Source organism: Sparassis crispa, assembly GCF_003851025.1.
Source record: "Sparassis crispa DNA, contig_000004F, whole genome shotgun sequence".
Taxonomy (NCBI): domain Eukaryota; kingdom Fungi; phylum Basidiomycota; class Agaricomycetes; order Polyporales; family Sparassidaceae; genus Sparassis; species Sparassis crispa.
In genome coordinates, this window is record NW_020939751.1 from 2,810,067 (window position 1) to 2,829,366 (window position 19,300).

Genomic DNA, 19,300 nt, shown 5'->3' on the forward strand with positions numbered 1-19,300 from the left:
ACACAGCAGTAGCTGGGAGAAGCGCATCTCAGCGCCAAAAGCGGACTCTTCAGCCTCGTGTTCTCCTCCCGTCTTTATCCTTCATCTCCCTGCGCCCTACCGCAGCAGCTATGGCCGATTACTCTGATATGCCAGGCCTTGTAGACAACCCGATGCCTGCAGGATACCCTGGCGCAACGCCCTATCACCAAGGCTTCGGCAGGACCGTGACCTCATCGGCTTCGGGGACACCGTGGACTAGTGCCAGACAGGACGGTGGAGCAGCTTGGGGCGAAACAAATTCGCCGTGGGGAGGATACGAATCTACAGAACAGCAGCTGTGGCCTGCACCTTCTCCACAACACCAGCAGGCGTCGCCTTGGCCCGCGCCTGCGCCCAGCTTCGTATCCGCGACGCCTGCCGGCTATGTCCCAGCGTCGAATCCTGCCATGCCCACCACGATGGATTCGTGGGGCCGCCCCATCGGGGAGATGGTACAGAACGAGCGATACAACGATGAGCGGTATACCGATGAGCTGCCATGGAAGAACGGCAGCGAGCTCTCGGCCTTGCGCCGGTCCTTGTCGCGAACGCACTCAGCGTTCTCCTCGAATACGCCCAGCCCGGCGTCGTCGTCGCCTCTCTCGCGCTCGCGCTCGGTGCGGTCAGTGCTCGACCGACGCACGCTCCCGCCGCCCGAATGGCGCCCAGAGTTCAGCATGACCCGATCGGGGCTCAGTCAGGCGCTGGGCTCGCTGTTCACCAAACGGCGCTCGTCGTCGATATCCCTCCCGTTCACCAGCGGTGTGTATTAATATCAGATGCGCACGTATCGCGTCCCGCCCGTCTGACGTTGACCCGCCCAGACGTCCGCTGGCCGAAGCTGCACCCGTATCTGCGGTACAACGCGACGTCGCCGCCCATGTGCCTCGACATACGGCAGGTGCCGCTCACGATGCAGTTCCGGGACGTGCGGCGGCAGGTGAACGCGTGGGACCTGACGCGCTTCGCGTGCGAGCCCCCCGTCGCGCGCATGCGCCTGTACAACGCGCACCTCCCGTGGTTTATCGACGTCGAAAGCACTAACCCTGTCGGCGTCACCCTTCACGAGCTCTTCAACGCCATCTGGCAGTCGATGATGACACCGATCACCACGATGGACTGGTTTAACTGCGAGATGGACGATGGCGCGCGGGGCCGTATCGCCGACGCGTGGGCGTCGCGGTGTACGAGCCAGGAGGACCGCAAGATGGGCGTTCGCCGGGTCGATTTCTTACTAGATCGCGTCGTCCTGGAAGGGTTTGCGAAGGGGAGGGAAGGAATGTGGGAGATGAAGCTCAACAGGCTGCTGTGATTTTTTATTTGGTGTGTGCTCGCTGTTTGGTAAATCACTGACATTGGAAGTTAGTACGGATTCATCTCCATTTTTTTTTGGCTGATATGTATCTTTGCAATATTTTCAGCTAATTGGCGCGGTCAGTTCTTGAAGGTCTAATTTCTACGACGTAGATGTACCACCATCGTACCTTCGAAGCTTGTGGCTGGCCGCGGCTTGTGTACTACTACAACCCAACTCTTCGTAGCTTCCGATATATATACCTCACCACTTCCTGTCCCTTTCAGAAAAATCATTGATACCTTTACCCATGCTAATGCCGGGTTCCCCGAGGATTGCAGCACTTTGTCTCTGGTCGAAGTTCTGCGGCATGCGCACCTGAATCATAATGGCACAAAGGGGTAGGTGATCCGAATCGCGGTGGAAGAGAGGTGTGAATTGTCGAGCTTGTTGCCAGTGGTTCGTGAAATGCCAGCTTTGCAAGATGTTTTCGCTGGTTGCACTCTTTGGCTTTATATAATGTTTACGAGACTTCAAGTCATCCACGGCCATAGGACTTCGAAAGCACCGCATCCCGTCCGATCTGCGAAGTTAACCGAAGTGCCGCCCAGTTAGTACCACGGTGGGGGACCACGCGGGAATCCTGGGTGCTGTGGTTTTTCTCCTCTGTTTTTCTTTGTCTCCGCTGAGCCCGTTTCTAGTTCTTCACGACAAGATTTTTCTTCGACTAGTTTCTAATTCAAAATTTTCATGCAAACCGATACATCCCTTTCTATCCACTTCCTGCACATAGCAATGTACAGTCACAGGCATCTGTTTTGATTGTGTATAATAACACAGGGCTAGTGTGCACACATTAATGTTCTCTGTAAAAACCAGAAGTCAAGTGAAGTCTAGCAAGTTTCAAAAATTTGGCACCATATTCACAGAGATAAGTCCAATTTCAGTTGCCAAAGTGATCCTGCCAAGAAATTATGCCATCAAATGCAGTCAAATCCTAGTCTGCGAAAGTCTGACACCACAGTTGATTGTCTCATAATACATGGCATTCCGGTACTCATATGTTGGTTCTTTTGCACTCAGAGGTTGGAATATAGCTGTAGAGACATGATCTAAACCATATGAGGTCATGCAAGAAAATCATACAAATAGTCATAAATAGTCAAATTTGCCAGAATTTCGAATTTGGCTGACTACACTTTGACTTCCCGTTTTTACTTAACAGTCACAGACACGTGTGCGGAGTCAAAATCTTGTCGTGAGGAGGAGCTAAAAACGGGCTCAGTGGAGGCAAAGAAAAACAGAGGAGAAAAACCACAGCACCCAGGATTCCCGCGTGGTCCCCCACCGTGGTACTAACTGGGCGGCACTTCGGTTAACTTCGCAGATCGGACGGGATGCGGTGCTTTCGAAGTCCTATGGCCGTGGATGACTTGAAGTCTCGTAAACATTATATAAAGCCAAAGAGTGCAACCAGCGAAAACATCTTGCAAAGCTGGCATTTCACGAACCACTGGCAACAAGCTCGACAATTCACACCTCTCTTACTAGTAACTTATGAAATTTCCAAGAATACTACTACGAGAGCTACAATTAAGTCCTTCCTACAGTGGTAGATACCGCCATCAAACGATACAGAAGATTCGAAAGCAGTAACAAACGGACAAGCAGAGGTATAATCGAATGAGGGATATCAAAAGACGGATGGCCAGCGTCTTCCTACCGCTTGGCCTCTGCACCCATGCACGCCGCCATGCCCGCCGCCAACGCGCCGCCCATCTGCGCGCCCATGCCCTCAGTGGGCACAAACACGGTGCGGTCTCCAAACGCTGCCACGCGCGCGACGTCGAGCCTGCGCAGCCCCATCTCGCGCGCAAATTGGTCGAGCACCGCCGCGTCCGCCGCGGCACGCAGGCGCGTTGCCTCCGCTTCCGCCTGGGCGGCGAGCCGCGTTGCGTGCGCCTGCGCCTCGGCCTCGATCTGCACCCTCTGTGCCTCGGCCTTGGCCGCTGCGATAACGCTGTAGGCTTCAGAGTCGGAGATCGTCTGTGAGTATGTTAGGATGGGGTGTTAGTACGTCAGTATGGAAAGGTGAGACTGGGCCACTGACGTTTTGGGCTTGGGCTTTGACGCGCGCGACTGCGAGGGCACCCTCTTCTTGCTTGATCTTGTTGCTGTTTTCCCTGTCCACATTCTGCAGAAGTGAGACGGATCTGTGAGACGGAAAGACGGAACGAATCTACGACACGACTGACTGCTGCCTCGACTTGCGCCTGCAGCGCCCGCGTGGTCAACTTGTCCATTGTTGTCGCAATATCACCTATAAACAGCTAATGAGCCAACCAACAACTTCCATGCTCACCACAGGAAGCATACCCTTGAATTTCCTGTCCATGACAGCTACACGGGAATGATTAGCACCGTGTTCAGATCAGATATGACGCTATGGCGCACCAAGGTCCTTCAGCACGATCCCGTACTCGAGCGCGGCGAGCTGCAGATCATCCATCGCGCGCGTACGCAGCGCGTCGAGGAACGCAGACGATGCGTCCGTACCGTCGTCGAGGTTGTCCGGGCCGATCGAGCGCTGCTTCACCATGGAGCTGTAGTCCACTGCCAATCCGTCCGTCAGCGACGGATAATCGAGAGAGACGCTCAACGTACGGTGTGCGACGATTTGCGTGAGGATCGACTGCGTTTTGTCTCTGCGGGGAGACGGATCAGTAGAAGTGCGGTGAGGAAGGGGCAAACACCAACCGGAGCGCTTCGAAGGGCGTGCTGTAGCCGTGCATCGTGAGCTGTGAGCAGTGTCACTGAACGTAGCCTGTGAAATGTTGAGGGTAGCTACCTTCAACGGCTCCATGACTTGCCTATTATACCGTCAGCAACTAATTATTGCATATTAAAAAACTTATTCCGGCCCTCACCACTTCAGATACAACGTCATGTTGACAGGGACCTGGTCCCTCGTGAAGCTGCAGCATCGCGCACATCAGTACGGCGCACGACGATGAAGTACATGAACACAAACATGTCCTTGGTGGGCATCTCGAGCTGGTTCTCGCCGCAGGTAAAGAGCCCACGCAGCGTGACGTTCGGATTCGTGATGTAATGCTGTCCTGCGGGGAGCAACTCGAGGTCGTCACCCTTCTGGAGGACCGCACAGTTATTCGCGGGTATGTTCAAGCTGTTGAGGCGAGCGTCATCAGCGGAATTCACGATGTGAACCTAGTACGCACAAGAGCGCGACGACGTAGTCCCGCTCCTTCCCGTTATTCGTCTGGCTCTTCATTGTCACCTCGTGGCTCCTACAGGCACATCTAGATCAGCAAGGACATGCACAGAATATTCAGTCAAGGACGCACCAACCGAGCGTGATGCCTGTAGTCTCATCCCTGATCTCTGACGGGAGGTGCGTCTGGTCGACAATTGACAACACGTTGTACGACCCCTCGACCGCGTACGCGACGAATCCCGAGTTTTTGATTACGAATATCTGGTTCTGCACCGCCTGTGAGCTCGCACACCCCTTCGGACGCGCCGTCTCACGTACCTGCGGGTCGGACACGACCGCCGCCTGATTCTGTGACACCTGCACGACGGTCAGGCCCTCGAACTCGATCACCGTGTCCGACACTGAGTCACTTATTAGTAAGTATGCCATAGGAGGACGATAGGAAGAAGCGAGACGCACAGCCCTTCGTCCCGCACCACTCGCGTGCCCACCAGTTTCGCAGCGGCGGGCCTGGATAGCGCCCCGGGCGCGTGAGAATCTTGGGCAGACCGCCGTGGTTGATGAGCCCGAGCCGCCCGGGCGTAATCTCCTTGCCAATCCAGTCTGTCGGGCACTGCAGTAAAAAGTGAGAAAGGTATGGTGGAATATGAGGAAGTCATCAAAACCAAGAAAGTGGATCTCGACTGAACTTGCTGCTGGCACATTGTTAGATGCAGCAGAGTATCTCCTGGAGAAGAGAAGAGCCAACGACTGCAACTGTGAGTTGAGGGACGCTCAATGTGGTAGCCCAAGTGCATTCTGAAGTGATGGAAACCATACCGCCGCCTCTGCGGCAGTAACGCGAGCAACTTCGGCCTACAGGACCGCCTCCCTGTATTGAAACGAGTTGCCAAGCTCGTGGGCACTCTTGCAACCAGGCTCATCCCCTGCACCTTCCACGAAAAGGTTTTCCGTAAAGAACGACGGCCGCTCATTAGTGTTCAGCATAAGCTGTCAATTCTTTTGGTGTAATCGATAGCTCGGAAACTCGAGTACAATACCAGACGACTGTGTAAAACAACATACCTTCGATGACAAGACGTGTGCACGTCCAGACTACGAAGTGCATTAGCTGCAAAGTCAAGTATGATACCATCTGCACCAATACTCACATTCCGCAGCTGCCTGTCCAGCTTCTGAAGTGCTGCAATCAAACCATCCTTGCCAATGGTAACCAAAAAAGGACGGTCCTCCGTCATATAATCTTCCGTCTTGACAAAGTTGTTGTTCCTGACCCCGCCGGGTACTCCAGTGGTCATACTGCTTTGCGGGTGTGCACTGGATTTCTCATCGAAGTCCCCCAGGACATCGTGCGGTGTGAGCATCACCGACTCTGGACCATTCAGGACTGTGGTCTGGTTGCCACTGGTGCTGATGCCGTCCATAATCATGGTGGAAGACAGCCCCGAGGTAGACCAGCGAGAGTGAGACTTTCGACTTCAGCAATCGTTCGTCCTGTCGGGGGGCTTTAACGGGCTAGAGAAGCATAGCCTCGCGCTCCAGCGTATTTGGCGCACTGTCCAGGAGTTTCCACTCGAAATTCTCCGGTGCGCAGCGGGAGCGAATGTGGGCATGAGTCTTAGGTCCGCTGGCAGACCGGGGGCGCTTGGAGTGTCAAACATGTTTGGCCATAGCGACACCGTCCGACGGACGACCTACGGTAGTCTTCAAATTTTTCACATCAGCCTGTAAGTACTGTTTCCGACATAGAAGAGCTTTTCACTGTTATTTCTATCATTTTTCCTCGCCGGAGGGTTGGTCAATGAACTTGAAGGTTGAAGTTGAATTTTTGAAACGTTAGAAGTGCTGCGCATGTCTATCCCACATGCACTTTCCAATACAGCGCTAACCTTACCTCCAGGTACGGCGTTCAATTGCCGGTGCTGTCGCAGTGCTGAAGCGATGTCAACGGACTCGGAGTTGAAGTACAATTCCGTCAGGCCGAACCTGGGCCGAACGGACCCGGTCTCTTTGCTCCATTTGGCCGAAATTGGAAAAAAGTGCGGCTCTGCAGTCCGGAAAATGGGCATTTTCAGGAATTATCATATGATTTTTTGTCCCACGAGCTTCCGGCCCGTGCTTCGATTGATGGAGTACAATATAACTAAGATTTTCGCCGCCGAACCCCGAAGTTGGAGTTGGGTCGAACATTTTGGTCCTCCGGGATCGGAGTCTGGGATCGGGTGTGTTTGTCGTGGCGGCCCAAAGGCCAGATGATACATCGCACATGGCGATTGGGAAATACTGGCTTGTACCACGGGGAGAACAAGGCTAGTAACCGGTGAAGCCTCGATAACGTGCAAGTGGATTAGTTGAAGTAACGGAGGCCCGCACTGTATGCAATGTTAACGATGTATAATCTCTGCTGGCGTTCAACATCACGAATTGATAGGCTGGCACGCGGATAAACATCTACGGAGCCAAGGTAACATGGATGGGAAGAAAACCACCGCGACCGTCCACAAAGGCCTGCAGCGTCGGCTTGATCTTCAGCTCCACGTTTGCAGACGTATCGTGTAGCTCGAGCGTGCGGATGAGCGTTGCAAGAATGACCTTGAACTCAAAGACCGCTGACATCCGCGCACAGAAGGTATCAGCGGAAATGAAATTCAAAATGAAGAAAGATCGCAGTAGGGGGTTGGCAGCGGGGACCGGGGACCACGCGCCGCTCCATGCGCGACAAACGGAGAAAACAAGAACTACGCACCAAGTCGATAGCCAATGCAGTTCCGGGGGCCGTCGCAGAACGCGACGAGCCCGCTCCATCCGTGCGGCAACTCCGCAGGAGGGAGCACGCCGCCGGGGTCGATCCACCGCTCGGGCACGAACTCCGCCGCATTCGGGCCCCAGACGTCTGTATTGACTTGCATACTGACGAACGGGATGTGGAACACCTGCACCGTTTGTCGTCGAAGCACACCAACAGTCACACCAAGAATAATCAGCGATTCGGGGTTAGCTGCATGGCGAGTGGTGTGGCAGGAGGAATAGACCTGCCTGTCCTGCTTTCACGCTGATTGACGAGACCGTCTGACCGTTCGACGTGCAGACAGGCTTGTTCAGGGGGATGACATCGTCCTTCAGTGCTACACGTTCGGTCATAGGTGAGGCAGGATGTAAACGAAGCCTACGGTGGATGGTCAATCCAAATCAAGGACTGGTCCGCAAGCACGGTATGACGGCTTGCAACCTCAAGACGCACCCTTCTTTGACGACCGCGTCGAGGTAACTCAGCTGCTGTATATCGTCGTAGTTAATGTTGCCGCCGAACTGTCGAATTTCCTCGCGCAGCTTCTGTTGTATCTCTGGGTGCCGGGCCAGCTCCCACAGTATGAAGCTCAACGATCCAGCGGTGGTTTCATGGCCGACCAGTAAGAACGTAGTGATCTGTGCGGTAAATTCAACGGAGGTGAACGATGACTAAACAGTTCACTTACATTGTCTACGATCTCCGTAGCAGAGAGCTTCTCCTTTGCCCCGTCCTTGTTTCCCGCGCACATCAAGATACTGAGAATATCCCGGCCCTTGTCGCTGAAGTACCCGTGCCTCAGCAAGCGCGTCGCGAGTTCGGACACGATCTCCCTCGTGCGCCGCGCCTCCTTCATGACGGGCAGCGGCAGCGAGGTGAGAATAGGGAACGTGCGCAGCAGCAGCGAACCGACGAAGGCCTTGAATGTGTTCGACGCGTTAACCTGCTTCTCCCAGACCGCGCGTATCTCTTTGGCTTCTGCGGACTGGCCTGACTTGAAGTCATGGCCGAACCCGATGCGGCCAATGATGTCGAGGCTGCGACGCGGTGGCTAGTCAGTGCGCAAGCGGGAACGGTGAGATACGCGTTACGTACGTGCACATCGAGATGTAGTCGGCCACATTGACGGTCACACCGCGGGCGAGGACCAGGTTCGTCAACCTACTTTCGAGCTGTAATGTCGCATTGCGGGGCGCATGAGGAACATCACTCGCAGTGCCAACTGTCGGTTCACCTTTGCGGATGATTCTGATATATCATCTGTCATCCCCTTGATGGCCTCCGGTCTGTCGGAAGAAGAATTACTTGAGCGCTGGGGGCAAACTCTTCGCTAGGCCACCAGGGGTGGGGTTTCTAACACTCACGAGAAGGCGGGCGCGAGCAGTCGGCGCTGTTTCGTGTGCTCTTGTCCTTCGGCCCATACGATGCCTCTGCCCAGGATGGTTCCAGCCACTTCTCGCATCCCAGTTTCTTTCACTGCAAAAGACAGCGTGAGTCCTGACTGTAAATTCTCTAACAAAGCGCAATGATTGCGTCCGGACGATTGAATTCTGGACGGTGGGTGTATACATCATGTTCTCACCATAATCGTCGGAATACTGGAGTATGTGCTGCACGGCTGCATGGTCTGTCGCGACGATCTGCAAGACGGTGAACAGAGTATTCAGCCATCCTATGAACATTTGAGCTCACGATATCGCGGTGGAAAAAGGCGCCCTTGATCTTGAAGAACGTGCCAAACGCTGCAGCCCATCTGGTGTACATGTCCGTCGGACAGTTCTCGAACGCCAGGAGTTCATGACCCCACAGCCAGGTAGCATCCTTGCGCGACTACGGATTGCATCGCTGCCTCAGCACTTTCCCCTGCGAAGTCGCATATCAGCACTCACTGGACCAGGTAGTCTTTCGATATCCTGATGCCTGCGAATAACGGTGTGGCGCGCTATATAGACAAGCGCAAGGAGCGACAGGAGTACAGGCGCAAGCTGCACAGGAGCAAAGGTGGACACGTCGAACATCGCGAGACGGTTCGATGCCAAGCTGCGTCAGACAGACTCAGGCTTCAAAAGGAGAACAAATCTCGTTGGCTCCACTGATAATATAGCGCACTATCAGTGGGTGTGGTGAGAAAGACTGTGTGGAGAAGCGAAAGATCAGACCAAAGGGTCCCCGTCTGGAATGCACGATGATGGACTCACCGCCACTTCTCAGTCTGCGGACCAATCATCAACGCCTTACTTAGTGAAACAGAAGAATCGAACAAACACACTACCGCCTAGAGGAGGCTCAATGGAGAAATCATTGCACACATGGCCTCTAACCTTGAATATAACGATCAAAGCTTTTGGGGAGATAATCCGGTTGGCGCCTTGAATGGATGGATGGTCCGCTACTCGGGCCATGTGTACACGAGCACCTTGCAAGACTTCGGTGACGGAGGACAAAGAGAGGCATCTACCCAACTCTTCTTCATGGCCATGACCGCCGCTTCCAGGAATACGAATTGGATATCAGGCTAGGCACGAAGGCAAATCTTCGCGGTGTACATTCAGTCAGGGCTGAATCTATGTGATCAGTTACAGATTAGTAACAGATGAACACGATAGAATGCAAGGCGTCTGCTAAGTGCTCTACAACTCTGTGGCAATCAACACGTCAAGAGCGTAGAAAGTATGAGGGACAAACTCGTTGCAGAGAATCGGCCAGCTATCGAGATTCAAAATGAATTGTCACTGCAAATCTGAAGAGCTCCGTGTAGTTGCGGCTCTCCGACAAACTATTGCACGCAAGACCCCAGTAGCGCGCTGGTAAATTTGTTCCATGTACACGAGTAAAGTATGATTATATCATCGCATCATATCAAGGGGAGCCTACGTGTACAAACGGGAAGATGAGCATCACCGTCAGCACTTACCATCAAGTTTCGACGACCCGACCATCTTCATCTCCGCGGTAGGCGACACAATCGACTCGGGGGAGAGCAGCGGCCCTCCATAGGCTAGGCACGTATCGTTAGCCGTGTCGCAGACAATAGGGTACATCGAGATGTTTGAGAAGCTTACTGAGGATGCCCCCCTTGACGAGCGCGGCCGCGTTCTTCTTGTGCGTGCTCAGGTGGAGCTGTCGGCACTCGAACGCGCCCGCACCGGACGTGTCGAGGACGTACACGGCGAACTTGTGGGGGAAATAGTTTGGTATGCAGGAATTTCACGTTGAGCCCGCGTCTTTGAATACAGCCTGGGAGACTCCGTTGTATTTATATGTTCGGGCGTGTGAAGAAGTGCAATGTGCCGCATCATGGACCAATTGAGGCAAACGAGCAGAGGTAGCGAATGTTGGCGGCAGCCCATGATGCTAAAATGTGTTGAGAACACCAGTTGAGACCTGAAACTTTGGGACTGGGGCGTCCCGAAGACGAACGGACGGTTGATGGGGGACGTTGACTCACCATCGAGGATAGGCTCACTATGCATGTCCGATGCATCCATACATTCAGGCTTATCGGCTTCATAGCGAAGCTAAGACGAGCCAGCACCATCAGCTTTTCGCAAGGGCGTAATCTGAGACTGTCCTTCTGCAATTATCTGATGCAGTCGTATGCGGTGTGAGACACCAACTGGGTTTCAAAGCGCAGGCCGAACATACGAATCCTTGGCGGTATATTCCCTTGCATTTGACATAGAAGATGTCATGACACGTCATGAGAAATCAGACCTTGGGATTAAAATCCCGGCTTATCAATCAGTATATGATTGTATCACTTTTGGTACTGAGGTTAACCAGAGTACATACCAAGGACGACAGCAGCAAGCTTTTGAGGAGCCGCGGTGGAGGTACTAGGCGTCTTCCACTGCAGCGAACGAGGTCTAGTTACACTACCGCCTTTACGTCCTCTCTGTGATCACTTCGTGCAAATGCAAAACTCCTGCATTGTAGAACTAGGTAGGTGCCTCGATGCATACCAATAATTGCTGGTAGCACTCACCTATGTAATAGATTCATACATCCGTCTCTTCGCCGATTTCAACGTTTTCTCATTCATTGTTAATTAATCATCATTACAGACTCACCCTACCACCGCTGCAAGAACAATCCCGGAGGCCTGTCAAATAGACATTCTGCAATTGCACTTTCTATGTTATGGGCCTTTTAAGTCATTTGCACAATAGAAACGTATGGCAACAGTAGGCGGAATCAGCGATGGCAGCCCGCGCTGCTTCAGGTTACATTACGCAGAGAGATGTCGTTGTCGTATCCGGAATCAGACAATTGACACTCACGCGCCTCGAGTAAGTTCTCGGTGAGGTTATCTTTTGACCTGTGACAATTGTAGTACCTCCGGAAGGTCCGTGTTATTTTGAATTGTACCACGAACGTCCGGATCGATACAGGAAGAGTACCGACTTGTATCTCGACCAGATATAGGCGCAAGACGATATTCCTAGGGGCGAATAATATCATACATATGCAAACCTGCAGATCGTCTTCAAGGCTTCACCTTCAATGGTTGTTGACAGAATTGAGGTGTGGATGGACGAGAACTCGAAGATTCAACGGTGCATCACGTGTGACTTGAATGTGCACCCAGAAAGGCAACTCCTTGCACGAACGATCGTTTTCTTCAAAATGTCTTCGACAATTCTTCAGACAAAATCTGCAAGGACAGCACCAACACGGCTTGACGGGCGCAAAACAGACGACTTGAGGCCGTTGACTATCACTTACGAAGGATTGGCTCGCTCGGATGGCTCTGCGCGGTTCGGTTTCGGTGCGCTTTACGTCTGCCGCTCATATTTTACACAAAATGTCTTAACGCTTTTACCAGGCCCTGCCCTAACACTGGCATCTCTCTCAGGGCCCATTGAAGTACGCGCTGCTCTGGAAAACCCAACCCAAGCAACCCTCGACGTGCACGTCCGCCCGCTCGCCGGCATCCCGGGCACAGATGCGCGCGCCCTCGCATCGACGCTTAAGCTCCTCCTCACCCCGTCGCTTTTCCTCAACCAGTGTCCGCGGACCCTCGTGCAGGTGGTCGTGCAAGCGCTGTGCGATAGGCCTGGGGGCGCAAAGGGCTGGGGCAGCGTGCTCGTCGCGAGCGCGGTGAACTCTGCCAGTCTCGCGCTGCTCAGCGCGGGCTCGGTGCCTATGCGTGGCGTTGTGTGTGCCATTGCGGTCGGTCGTGTCGTGTTACCTGGTGCTGCTGCGGGGTCGGGTGTGCTTGTGCTAGACCCGTCGGACGAGGAGCTACCACGCTTGACAGGTGGGGGCTGCTTTGCCTTTCTTTTTTCTTCGGCTCTTCCGTCGGCGATACAAGCGGAAGAGGATGCACCCCCGTGCGAGCTCTTGTGGACGGACTACAAGTGTCAGAACGGATTCGGCGAAGACGAGCTTTTTAGGGCGAGACAGATCGCCAGCGGGGGCGCGAAGGCGGTCTGGCGCGCGATGAAGGAGAGCGTGGCCAGGATGGATACGACAATGCACAGCCACTCCAGCAAGAGTGGAGAGGAGCATCGTGGCAATGCGATGGATGAAGGTGGCGGAGAAAGCGCAGAGGAGAGCGAGGTGGACGACGACAAGATGGAGATCTCATGACAACCGTCCCTGGACACCATGGTGGCCGGCGGCAGCGCTGGAGGCCACAGAAGGGTAATATCGGCGCGCTATTCGGGTGGTTGGCCGCGGTTCAGACAGGCGTTGCAGGACGCACTCGTGCCTCTTCGTCTTCCACACTCCACTAGATGGATTCCCCAGGTCATGTAGACGACTTCACGTACTTTGATCGTCTTCCGCCCATACGCGGCTACGGTGCAAGCAGTGACTTCGGGACATGGACTTACGCGTCACTCCAACATAGCTCGCGATCATAGGGATCACAAATTGTATTGCTGTCGAACATCTCTCTGCAGCCTTCAGATATGCCAGTGATGTTCTTCTCTTACTGGTGGACGTGATTGAGTTGCCTACGCTGACAGCGATTCCAAAACGGTGTGCAGGACACGGATCGAAAATAACCAATGACATGCATTGACAGCAGGGACGAAGTATCGACGGTGTTATTATATAAGACGAGGCAATAGCTTAACATGAACATCAACTCGACCACATACCTTCCAATAACAATCTACGACGTGCTACAGCCAGTGTAGCACGAACATCGCTGACAAGACAACATCACCGCCTCTAATTCATTGGCCAGTCCATCTACTGGCGTTGCTGCTCATCATACAAGCAAGGCTGGTACTCGTCCTCTTCCTTACGCTTAGACCGGGTCGTCGCGCTGCCTGGAAAATAAGATCAGATGATCCGAACAAGCGATACCCCACAGCTAACACTCACGGCCGGGGAACAGCTCGACCTGCACGTCGAGGCCAGAGACGTTGCCTAAGACAGTTCGCGAGCCACCCTCCGCAGGGTCGTTAGACGCGACAGGCGGGCCACTCTGTTGCGGCGGTTTCGGGAGCGGCCGCAGCGGCCGAGGCATAGAGCTCACTGAACAAGCAGGTGCGACAGACGCAGCGGGCGGGCCACTCTGTTGCGGGGGCCTGGGGAGTGGCCGCAGCGAGCGGGGAGCAGAACTCACTAAAGCAGGTGGAATTACCTGATACGGCGGAGGACTTCGCAGCTGGTCATGCGCGGAGTCAGCTCCAACCATCTCCTCATGATTCTGGAGCGCGGTGTACAGTCGAGTGTAGTCTGACGCGATGGTCGGTTGGCTAGGAAGCGGCTGCACCGTGGCGTTGGCCGTCCCGGAGGGGGGCTGTGGCAGCGGGCGCACGATCATGTGGGGCGCGCCGCGCGGCGGGATAGGCAGCGGCCGCACCGTGACACTCAAGGGAGCCTGCTCTACGAAGAAGAGTGGCGGCAGGGATAGCCTCCTTGGTTGTGGCATTTGAATGGGTGGCTCCTGGGAGTATTCTGGTGGGGGTGTGGGCAGCAGTTCTTGCGATGCCGGGCGAGTTAGCAGAGCCTGGAGCTGGCTGGCCGAGGTGTTCGAATTCGCAGTGTGTGGCAAGGTGGCAGCGCGACGGAGGTTGGAGACGCCCTCCATCCGGCGGAGGGTGTGCTTCTCGGAGGTCGGCATAGCGTGTGGGAAAAGTCGTGGAGATGAAGAAGTGAGTATGTGCGAGCATTTATACGCCGCAGTATCCGTGGAGTGGCACAATGGGATCGGCGAATTTGCACAAAGGACGTGCGCTTCAGATCCAGCGAGATACAAAGGGACGTGCGCTTTAGATCCAGCGAGATCTACAATGGGAGTCAAAGCGTGGCCAATCACAGCAAATTCAACATACGCCAGAAACCTCTAAGAATAATTACAGGGTTTTCTGGATCCCTTCAAAGATTTAGAGAGAGAAGAAAATGTTGTCGCACGGGAGAGAGGAGGCGCAAAAATGCAGAAACAGCAACCAAGTTGCGTCCAATATACCGGCGGGCAGTGTGGTGGAGCTGCAGGCGCGTCCCGGTTGTTCCACTGGCCGTGGACCTTGCTGCATCCTCACGCAAGAGGTGCTCACCGTGCAGCACAATGCTTAATGCTTAATGCCTTGCGAGACTCGCATGCAGAATATTAGTATATGAATTCAGCGCGCAGTGGTAAGGGAGCCAGGCTTGTCCGAATCGTAGATCCACGATGCTTCCGTTGTGTGAGTTGCAATCGAGATATGTCGATGACAGGTCGACAGCGACGGTACGATCGCTGTTGGCTTTATTTTCGAGAAGTGCCAGAGAGCGGGCAGCTGCGTGCTTGACGTTTAACGTTTGACGTTGAGCATCATGCATCAATATCAATGGTGATCGAAGCGCGCCACAGACCTTATTGGTAGGATGATCCTGTTGAGGACGTGTAGGAAACAAACCCTAATGCCAAAGAACTCCTACATATAATCTGACAGTCCATCAAGAAACCGTCACGTAGACACTGGCTGTCGGGACACGTCGAAGGCCAGCAACGCGGAGAAAACATGCCTCACATACAGTTACTGGCTCACGGTGAGCAATTTAACGCGCGCATCGAACGGTGCGATGACTGACATCGTCCTCTAAACCCCAGTCGTTTGCCTAAAACAACAGTATGGCGTTAGCAATACGTGGATGCGAAGGTCCTCAAGAAACTTGCTCTGACTGCCGCAATTGTTGACCTCGACACCCTAAGATGCAGCAAACGCAATGCGTCCAACACCACGACTTGGAGGTGAACCAAAGAACCAGGATATCGCTGTCTGACTGCTGTCAACAATATTTGCGTCTGACATCTTCGAAAAAGGCGCTACGAGTTCAGCACACTAGGGAGTGGGAAGGGTTCTGAAGAGATCCTGTAAAACTAGTATTCTCAACGGAATAATCCTTATCAGCAGAACACTGCGGTTTGCGAACCTCGTACACAAGTAGCATAACGTAACCCCGGACCTCATCTTGCTAAGGATCGCAAAGAGTCGAACTTGACTTTGAAGAGTTTGACAGATTGCGGATCCACATCCAATTTTGGTCGATGGATGCCGGTCCCATCAGTGTCGGTCCGAGCTGCGGGCAGCAATTGCTGACGACGAAAACCAACGACGCCGTATTATACAACAGAGCACCCAATCGTGGCACATAACAGAGGAGAGCTGCATGTCCGATCACTCCTCAGGAGGGCGCCGTTTTCCAGCTATTATTCATCCGAGACGTAGCTTGAGGAACAGTACCCGCCCAGTCAGACCAAGAATTGTGGGCAAGCACTCTGAGCTCGAATCAGGGGAGGAGCTCACAACTGTATCCCGGCAGGACCACACGCGCAGCAGTACGTAACGCGAGAAGACTAGGTGAGATATAGAGAAGTCGAGATACTCTGGCGTTTGGACCACCGTGGTGCTTGAGCGGGTCAGAGGACCGCAGTGTACGACACCGCCGTCGTGCCACGACGCATCAGTCCTTTCCAGCAAGACGCCTCGCATATCGGTGCGAAGCCACGCTCTGCAATGTGTCACAAAAAAAGGCTCTCATCCTTCCTCGCGCGCAGTCTACGAAGCTTAGGGAGTGACGTAGGCAGGTACACGGCAGGGAAGGCTGGAGCCACGCGGCACAGAAAGAATGGCACAGCGTCATGTAGACAGATCAGATGGTGCAGCTCTTCACGTCAGAATGTATCCTCGCGGTGACACTAAGAGGAGAAATCCAGACGTGGGGGAGTTCACCCATGGCAATTGGTGTTATTCTGAGTCCATGGGTAAGGGAACTTGGAACCACAACAGCTGGAACAGTGATGCAGTGCACAGGGATGTGTATAGAAAGAGAATCCGTGTTGTCCGACTTGGAATCGGAAAGGCGAGACATGTAGTGAGGATACAGTCGACCGCAGTGCGGCTGATGTGAGAGTCAGATGATCCACCGTGAGAGGGAGATTCGCAGGGTATCGTCACAGGGTCGAAAGTAAAAAAATTTACTTCTTACTTCGTACCACCGTGGTGCAGACGAGTTAGACACCCAAGTTACTGCGTGTGGTCTGTGAATGACACCGTCATAATGCAACGCGCAGTGCCTGGATGCGACATGTATGTTGGCCAGGCCGTGCTTTTCCACATGAAGGAACGATATACTTTGCCAGAGCTACGATTTGTGAGCGATAAAGCTAGTACAGAGGAGGACCGCTCTGAGGCGGAAGCAAAACAGAGCGGAAGCAAAACAAAAAGCAGATCAAAATCGAGCCCGATAAGCGCTGGCGGCTCATTACCCACCTGCTATATTGGGGAAAGACACACTAGCCGCTGGTGGCTGCTTGCAGGCAGGCAGCAGCGAGCTGTTTTCATCAGTCATCGGCTCGATGCCTCTGTCGCATACATATACCCCTGTTCTCCTTCGCGTTTTGAGAGTCCTCCGTCCTCGAGAGTTTCATCGTATTTGACTTTTTTCCGACTCACCACTCCCAGCAGTAGCAGCCCTGATCTCGCATAAAACAATTGTACCTCACGCTCGGCCCACGACACACTCACCGCTGTCTCTTTCGGCCCTCAAAAACCCGCTCTGTCCGTATAAATACTTCCACCATCTCTCCACCACACCACACCACCACATCATTCCCATATAATACCCGTGCGGGCCACGTTTACACCAGTATCTCTCAGCTAAACCCGCACCATGACCGAGTACGACTTCTCCCCCGAAGCGCATATGCGGCATATGCAGACGCAGGCCCGCGTCACTCACTGGGTGTCCGACCAGCGATACCGTGCGCCGGCCTACACCAATCCGTTCGGGGAGAAGGACAACAAAGGCCCTGCTGCGCCGAAGGATCAGCGGGCGCGGGATCGGGATTGGGATAGGCAGCAGCAGCGGCCGAGTCATCCACGTGCACGGTCTGTGCCCCCTCCCCAGCCCCAGGTCTTCCAACCGCAGGTGTCTACATCCCGCCTGCCAGACAGGAAGGGCTCCCGCACGCGTGCTCTGGACGTCGGTGACGAAGCTCGGCGCCCTACCCATGCTCGCGGTCGCTCTGCCCCCCTGCTCGAACCTAGGGCGTCTGCATCTCGCCCGTCGCATGGCCCACCGCCCGTTCGCTCGCAGACCCAAGCTCCGCCTCGTCGGTCGCAGTCGCAGCACCATTCGCAGTCGCACGCTCCCCACACTGTGGAGCGCGACGTACACCGCTCAAACTCGCATTCATATTCGCACCGGGACCGGGACCGAGACCGAGATGTCCACCGTTCGAACTCTCACCGAGTTCATCGCTCGAATTCGCAGTCACAATCGTACATTGTACATAGCTCGAATCCACAGCCACGCCCGTATGATCTGCATCGGTCGAACTCGCGTTCGCAGCAGGTGCCGTACTATCAGCAAGCTACGCCGAGCGTCGCGCTGCCGCTGATTCCACCTGAGTATCGGCCTCCTCCTGGTGCCAGGGTTGTTTTTAACTACTACGACCCTGGGACGCGCGAGATAATGCTGCCCGAGGACGGGAATCTGCACTACATCATTCCGCCGGCAGGGGGAAAAGTAGTCATGGTGAGCAGTTACTGTCTTTTCTGTACCACTGCTGTAATCTTGACCGTTGAACAGGACAAATTCTCCGGGGGACATCGCCCGAACGCTGATTCCAAGAAGGGCACGCTGCTGAAGCGCCTCATTGCGAACCTCGGTCCGTCGAACCACGGCACCATGCGTAGGAGCAACTCCGGACGCTCGCATACGCGTTCGTACTAGCTCTCCAGTGCTCCGTGCAACTTTCATTCGACTTTCTCTCGCGGTACTTACGTCTTGCAATCAACTTAGTGCGCCTGCTAGTAAGATATATCATCATTCACTCGTTTATTCATGTTTATCGTGGTTGATCCACAGCCTCATGTCTTCCAAGTTGTTGATGCTCTTTACTTAATTGCATGCATGCACGCGGGTGTTTCCCCCACAGCTCACCTTCCTCAACTCACTCGATTGTAATTCCCACAAATATTTACTCTGGCTCCTGGTGCATAGATAGATTGCGTACTGTATGTTGTAGAGTGTAGAACGTACGGATACGAAAAAGGGTACGCTCGGGTATTAACGTCGTGCTTGATCAGGGTCGAACACAGCTACCTGCAGAAGATCTCCCAATCCTAAAAGCTTCTGTCGAATTCCCTCGGATCTGGTTCGAAATATACTTCCTCCGTCAACGTTTCAACGTTTTCAGCTCGAAGGCGCACGTGATACGCGTGTCTATCTCCGCGTCAATCCGGCGTCGCGAGGATGGGCGTTTCACAGGTTGTCTCCATTCCCGGCGGTCTCTGCCGAATAACAATGAACCCCTCTTTCTTCCTACCCACTATCTTCTGGAAGTCCTCCGTACAAAGTATGTTCAAAGTTGCCCGCAACTTTCAGCGCTATAAGGCAAAGACGGGCGGCACTAGGAGTCAACTGGATTCGAGAAGGACAAAAGATATCTGGGTGACTAGTGTCGACAGTAGCTTGCCATTCACCGACAATCTAGCAGGCGGGATAGTCTCTTTTC

The 19,300-nt window shown here is 54.0% G+C and overlaps 6 protein-coding genes and 2 non-coding genes across 8 annotated transcripts; 4 read left to right on the forward strand and 4 right to left on the reverse strand.

Moving 5' to 3' along the window:
- Window positions 1-110: 110 nt before the first annotated feature.
- SCP_0509530 (hypothetical protein) lies at window positions 111-1,333 on the forward strand (the record flags this gene model as incomplete). Its single annotated transcript, XM_027759008.1, has 2 exons — window positions 111-783; window positions 846-1,333. The coding sequence occupies 2 exons, from the start codon at window positions 111-113 to the stop codon at window positions 1,331-1,333; spliced, it is 1,161 nt and encodes a 386-aa protein (XP_027614809.1).
- Window positions 1,334-1,859: 526 nt separating this feature from the next.
- SCP_r0509540 lies at window positions 1,860-1,970 on the forward strand (the record flags this gene model as incomplete). Its single annotated transcript, XR_003546575.1, has 1 exon — window positions 1,860-1,970. It is a non-coding gene; the product is annotated as a 5S ribosomal RNA (ribosomal RNA).
- Window positions 1,971-2,630: 660 nt separating this feature from the next.
- On the reverse strand, window positions 2,631-2,741 carry SCP_r0509550 (the record flags this gene model as incomplete). Its single annotated transcript, XR_003546576.1, has 1 exon — window positions 2,631-2,741. It is a non-coding gene; the product is annotated as a 5S ribosomal RNA (ribosomal RNA).
- Window positions 2,742-3,034: 293 nt separating this feature from the next.
- Window positions 3,035-5,980, reverse strand: SCP_0509560 (hypothetical protein; the record flags this gene model as incomplete). The annotated part of the gene is made up of 16 exons (XM_027759009.1): window positions 3,035-3,361; window positions 3,426-3,509; window positions 3,571-3,635; window positions 3,692-3,715; window positions 3,770-3,928; window positions 3,980-4,020; window positions 4,073-4,113; window positions 4,164-4,185; window positions 4,243-4,290; window positions 4,347-4,502; window positions 4,555-4,623; window positions 4,681-4,817; window positions 4,869-4,951; window positions 5,010-5,163; window positions 5,616-5,645; window positions 5,702-5,980. The coding sequence occupies 16 exons, from the start codon at window positions 5,978-5,980 to the stop codon at window positions 3,035-3,037; spliced, it is 1,719 nt and encodes a 572-aa protein (XP_027614810.1).
- A 1,021-nt stretch (window positions 5,981-7,001) lies between these two features.
- Window positions 7,002-10,379, reverse strand: SCP_0509570 (predicted protein; the record flags this gene model as incomplete). The annotated part of the gene is made up of 15 exons (XM_027759010.1): window positions 7,002-7,159; window positions 7,297-7,483; window positions 7,587-7,716; window positions 7,792-7,976; window positions 8,027-8,375; window positions 8,434-8,510; window positions 8,573-8,624; window positions 8,703-8,814; window positions 8,921-8,978; window positions 9,031-9,168; window positions 9,228-9,378; window positions 9,432-9,471; window positions 9,537-9,550; window positions 9,604-9,613; window positions 10,253-10,379. The coding sequence occupies 15 exons, from the start codon at window positions 10,377-10,379 to the stop codon at window positions 7,002-7,004; spliced, it is 1,788 nt and encodes a 595-aa protein (XP_027614811.1).
- Window positions 10,380-11,964: 1,585 nt separating this feature from the next.
- SCP_0509580 (hypothetical protein) lies at window positions 11,965-12,930 on the forward strand (the record flags this gene model as incomplete). The annotated part of the gene is made up of 2 exons (XM_027759011.1): window positions 11,965-12,106; window positions 12,164-12,930. 2 exons carry the CDS (start codon window positions 11,965-11,967, stop codon window positions 12,928-12,930), a joined length of 909 nt encoding a protein of 302 aa, XP_027614812.1.
- A 609-nt stretch (window positions 12,931-13,539) lies between these two features.
- SCP_0509590 (hypothetical protein) lies at window positions 13,540-14,419 on the reverse strand (the record flags this gene model as incomplete). The annotated part of the gene is made up of 2 exons (XM_027759012.1): window positions 13,540-13,619; window positions 13,675-14,419. 2 exons carry the CDS (start codon window positions 14,417-14,419, stop codon window positions 13,540-13,542), a joined length of 825 nt encoding a protein of 274 aa, XP_027614813.1.
- A 3,032-nt stretch (window positions 14,420-17,451) lies between these two features.
- SCP_0509600 (hypothetical protein) lies at window positions 17,452-18,516 on the forward strand (the record flags this gene model as incomplete). Its single annotated transcript, XM_027759013.1, has 2 exons — window positions 17,452-18,318; window positions 18,373-18,516. 2 exons carry the CDS (start codon window positions 17,452-17,454, stop codon window positions 18,514-18,516), a joined length of 1,011 nt encoding a protein of 336 aa, XP_027614814.1.
- Between the last annotated feature and the right edge of the window lie 784 nt (window positions 18,517-19,300).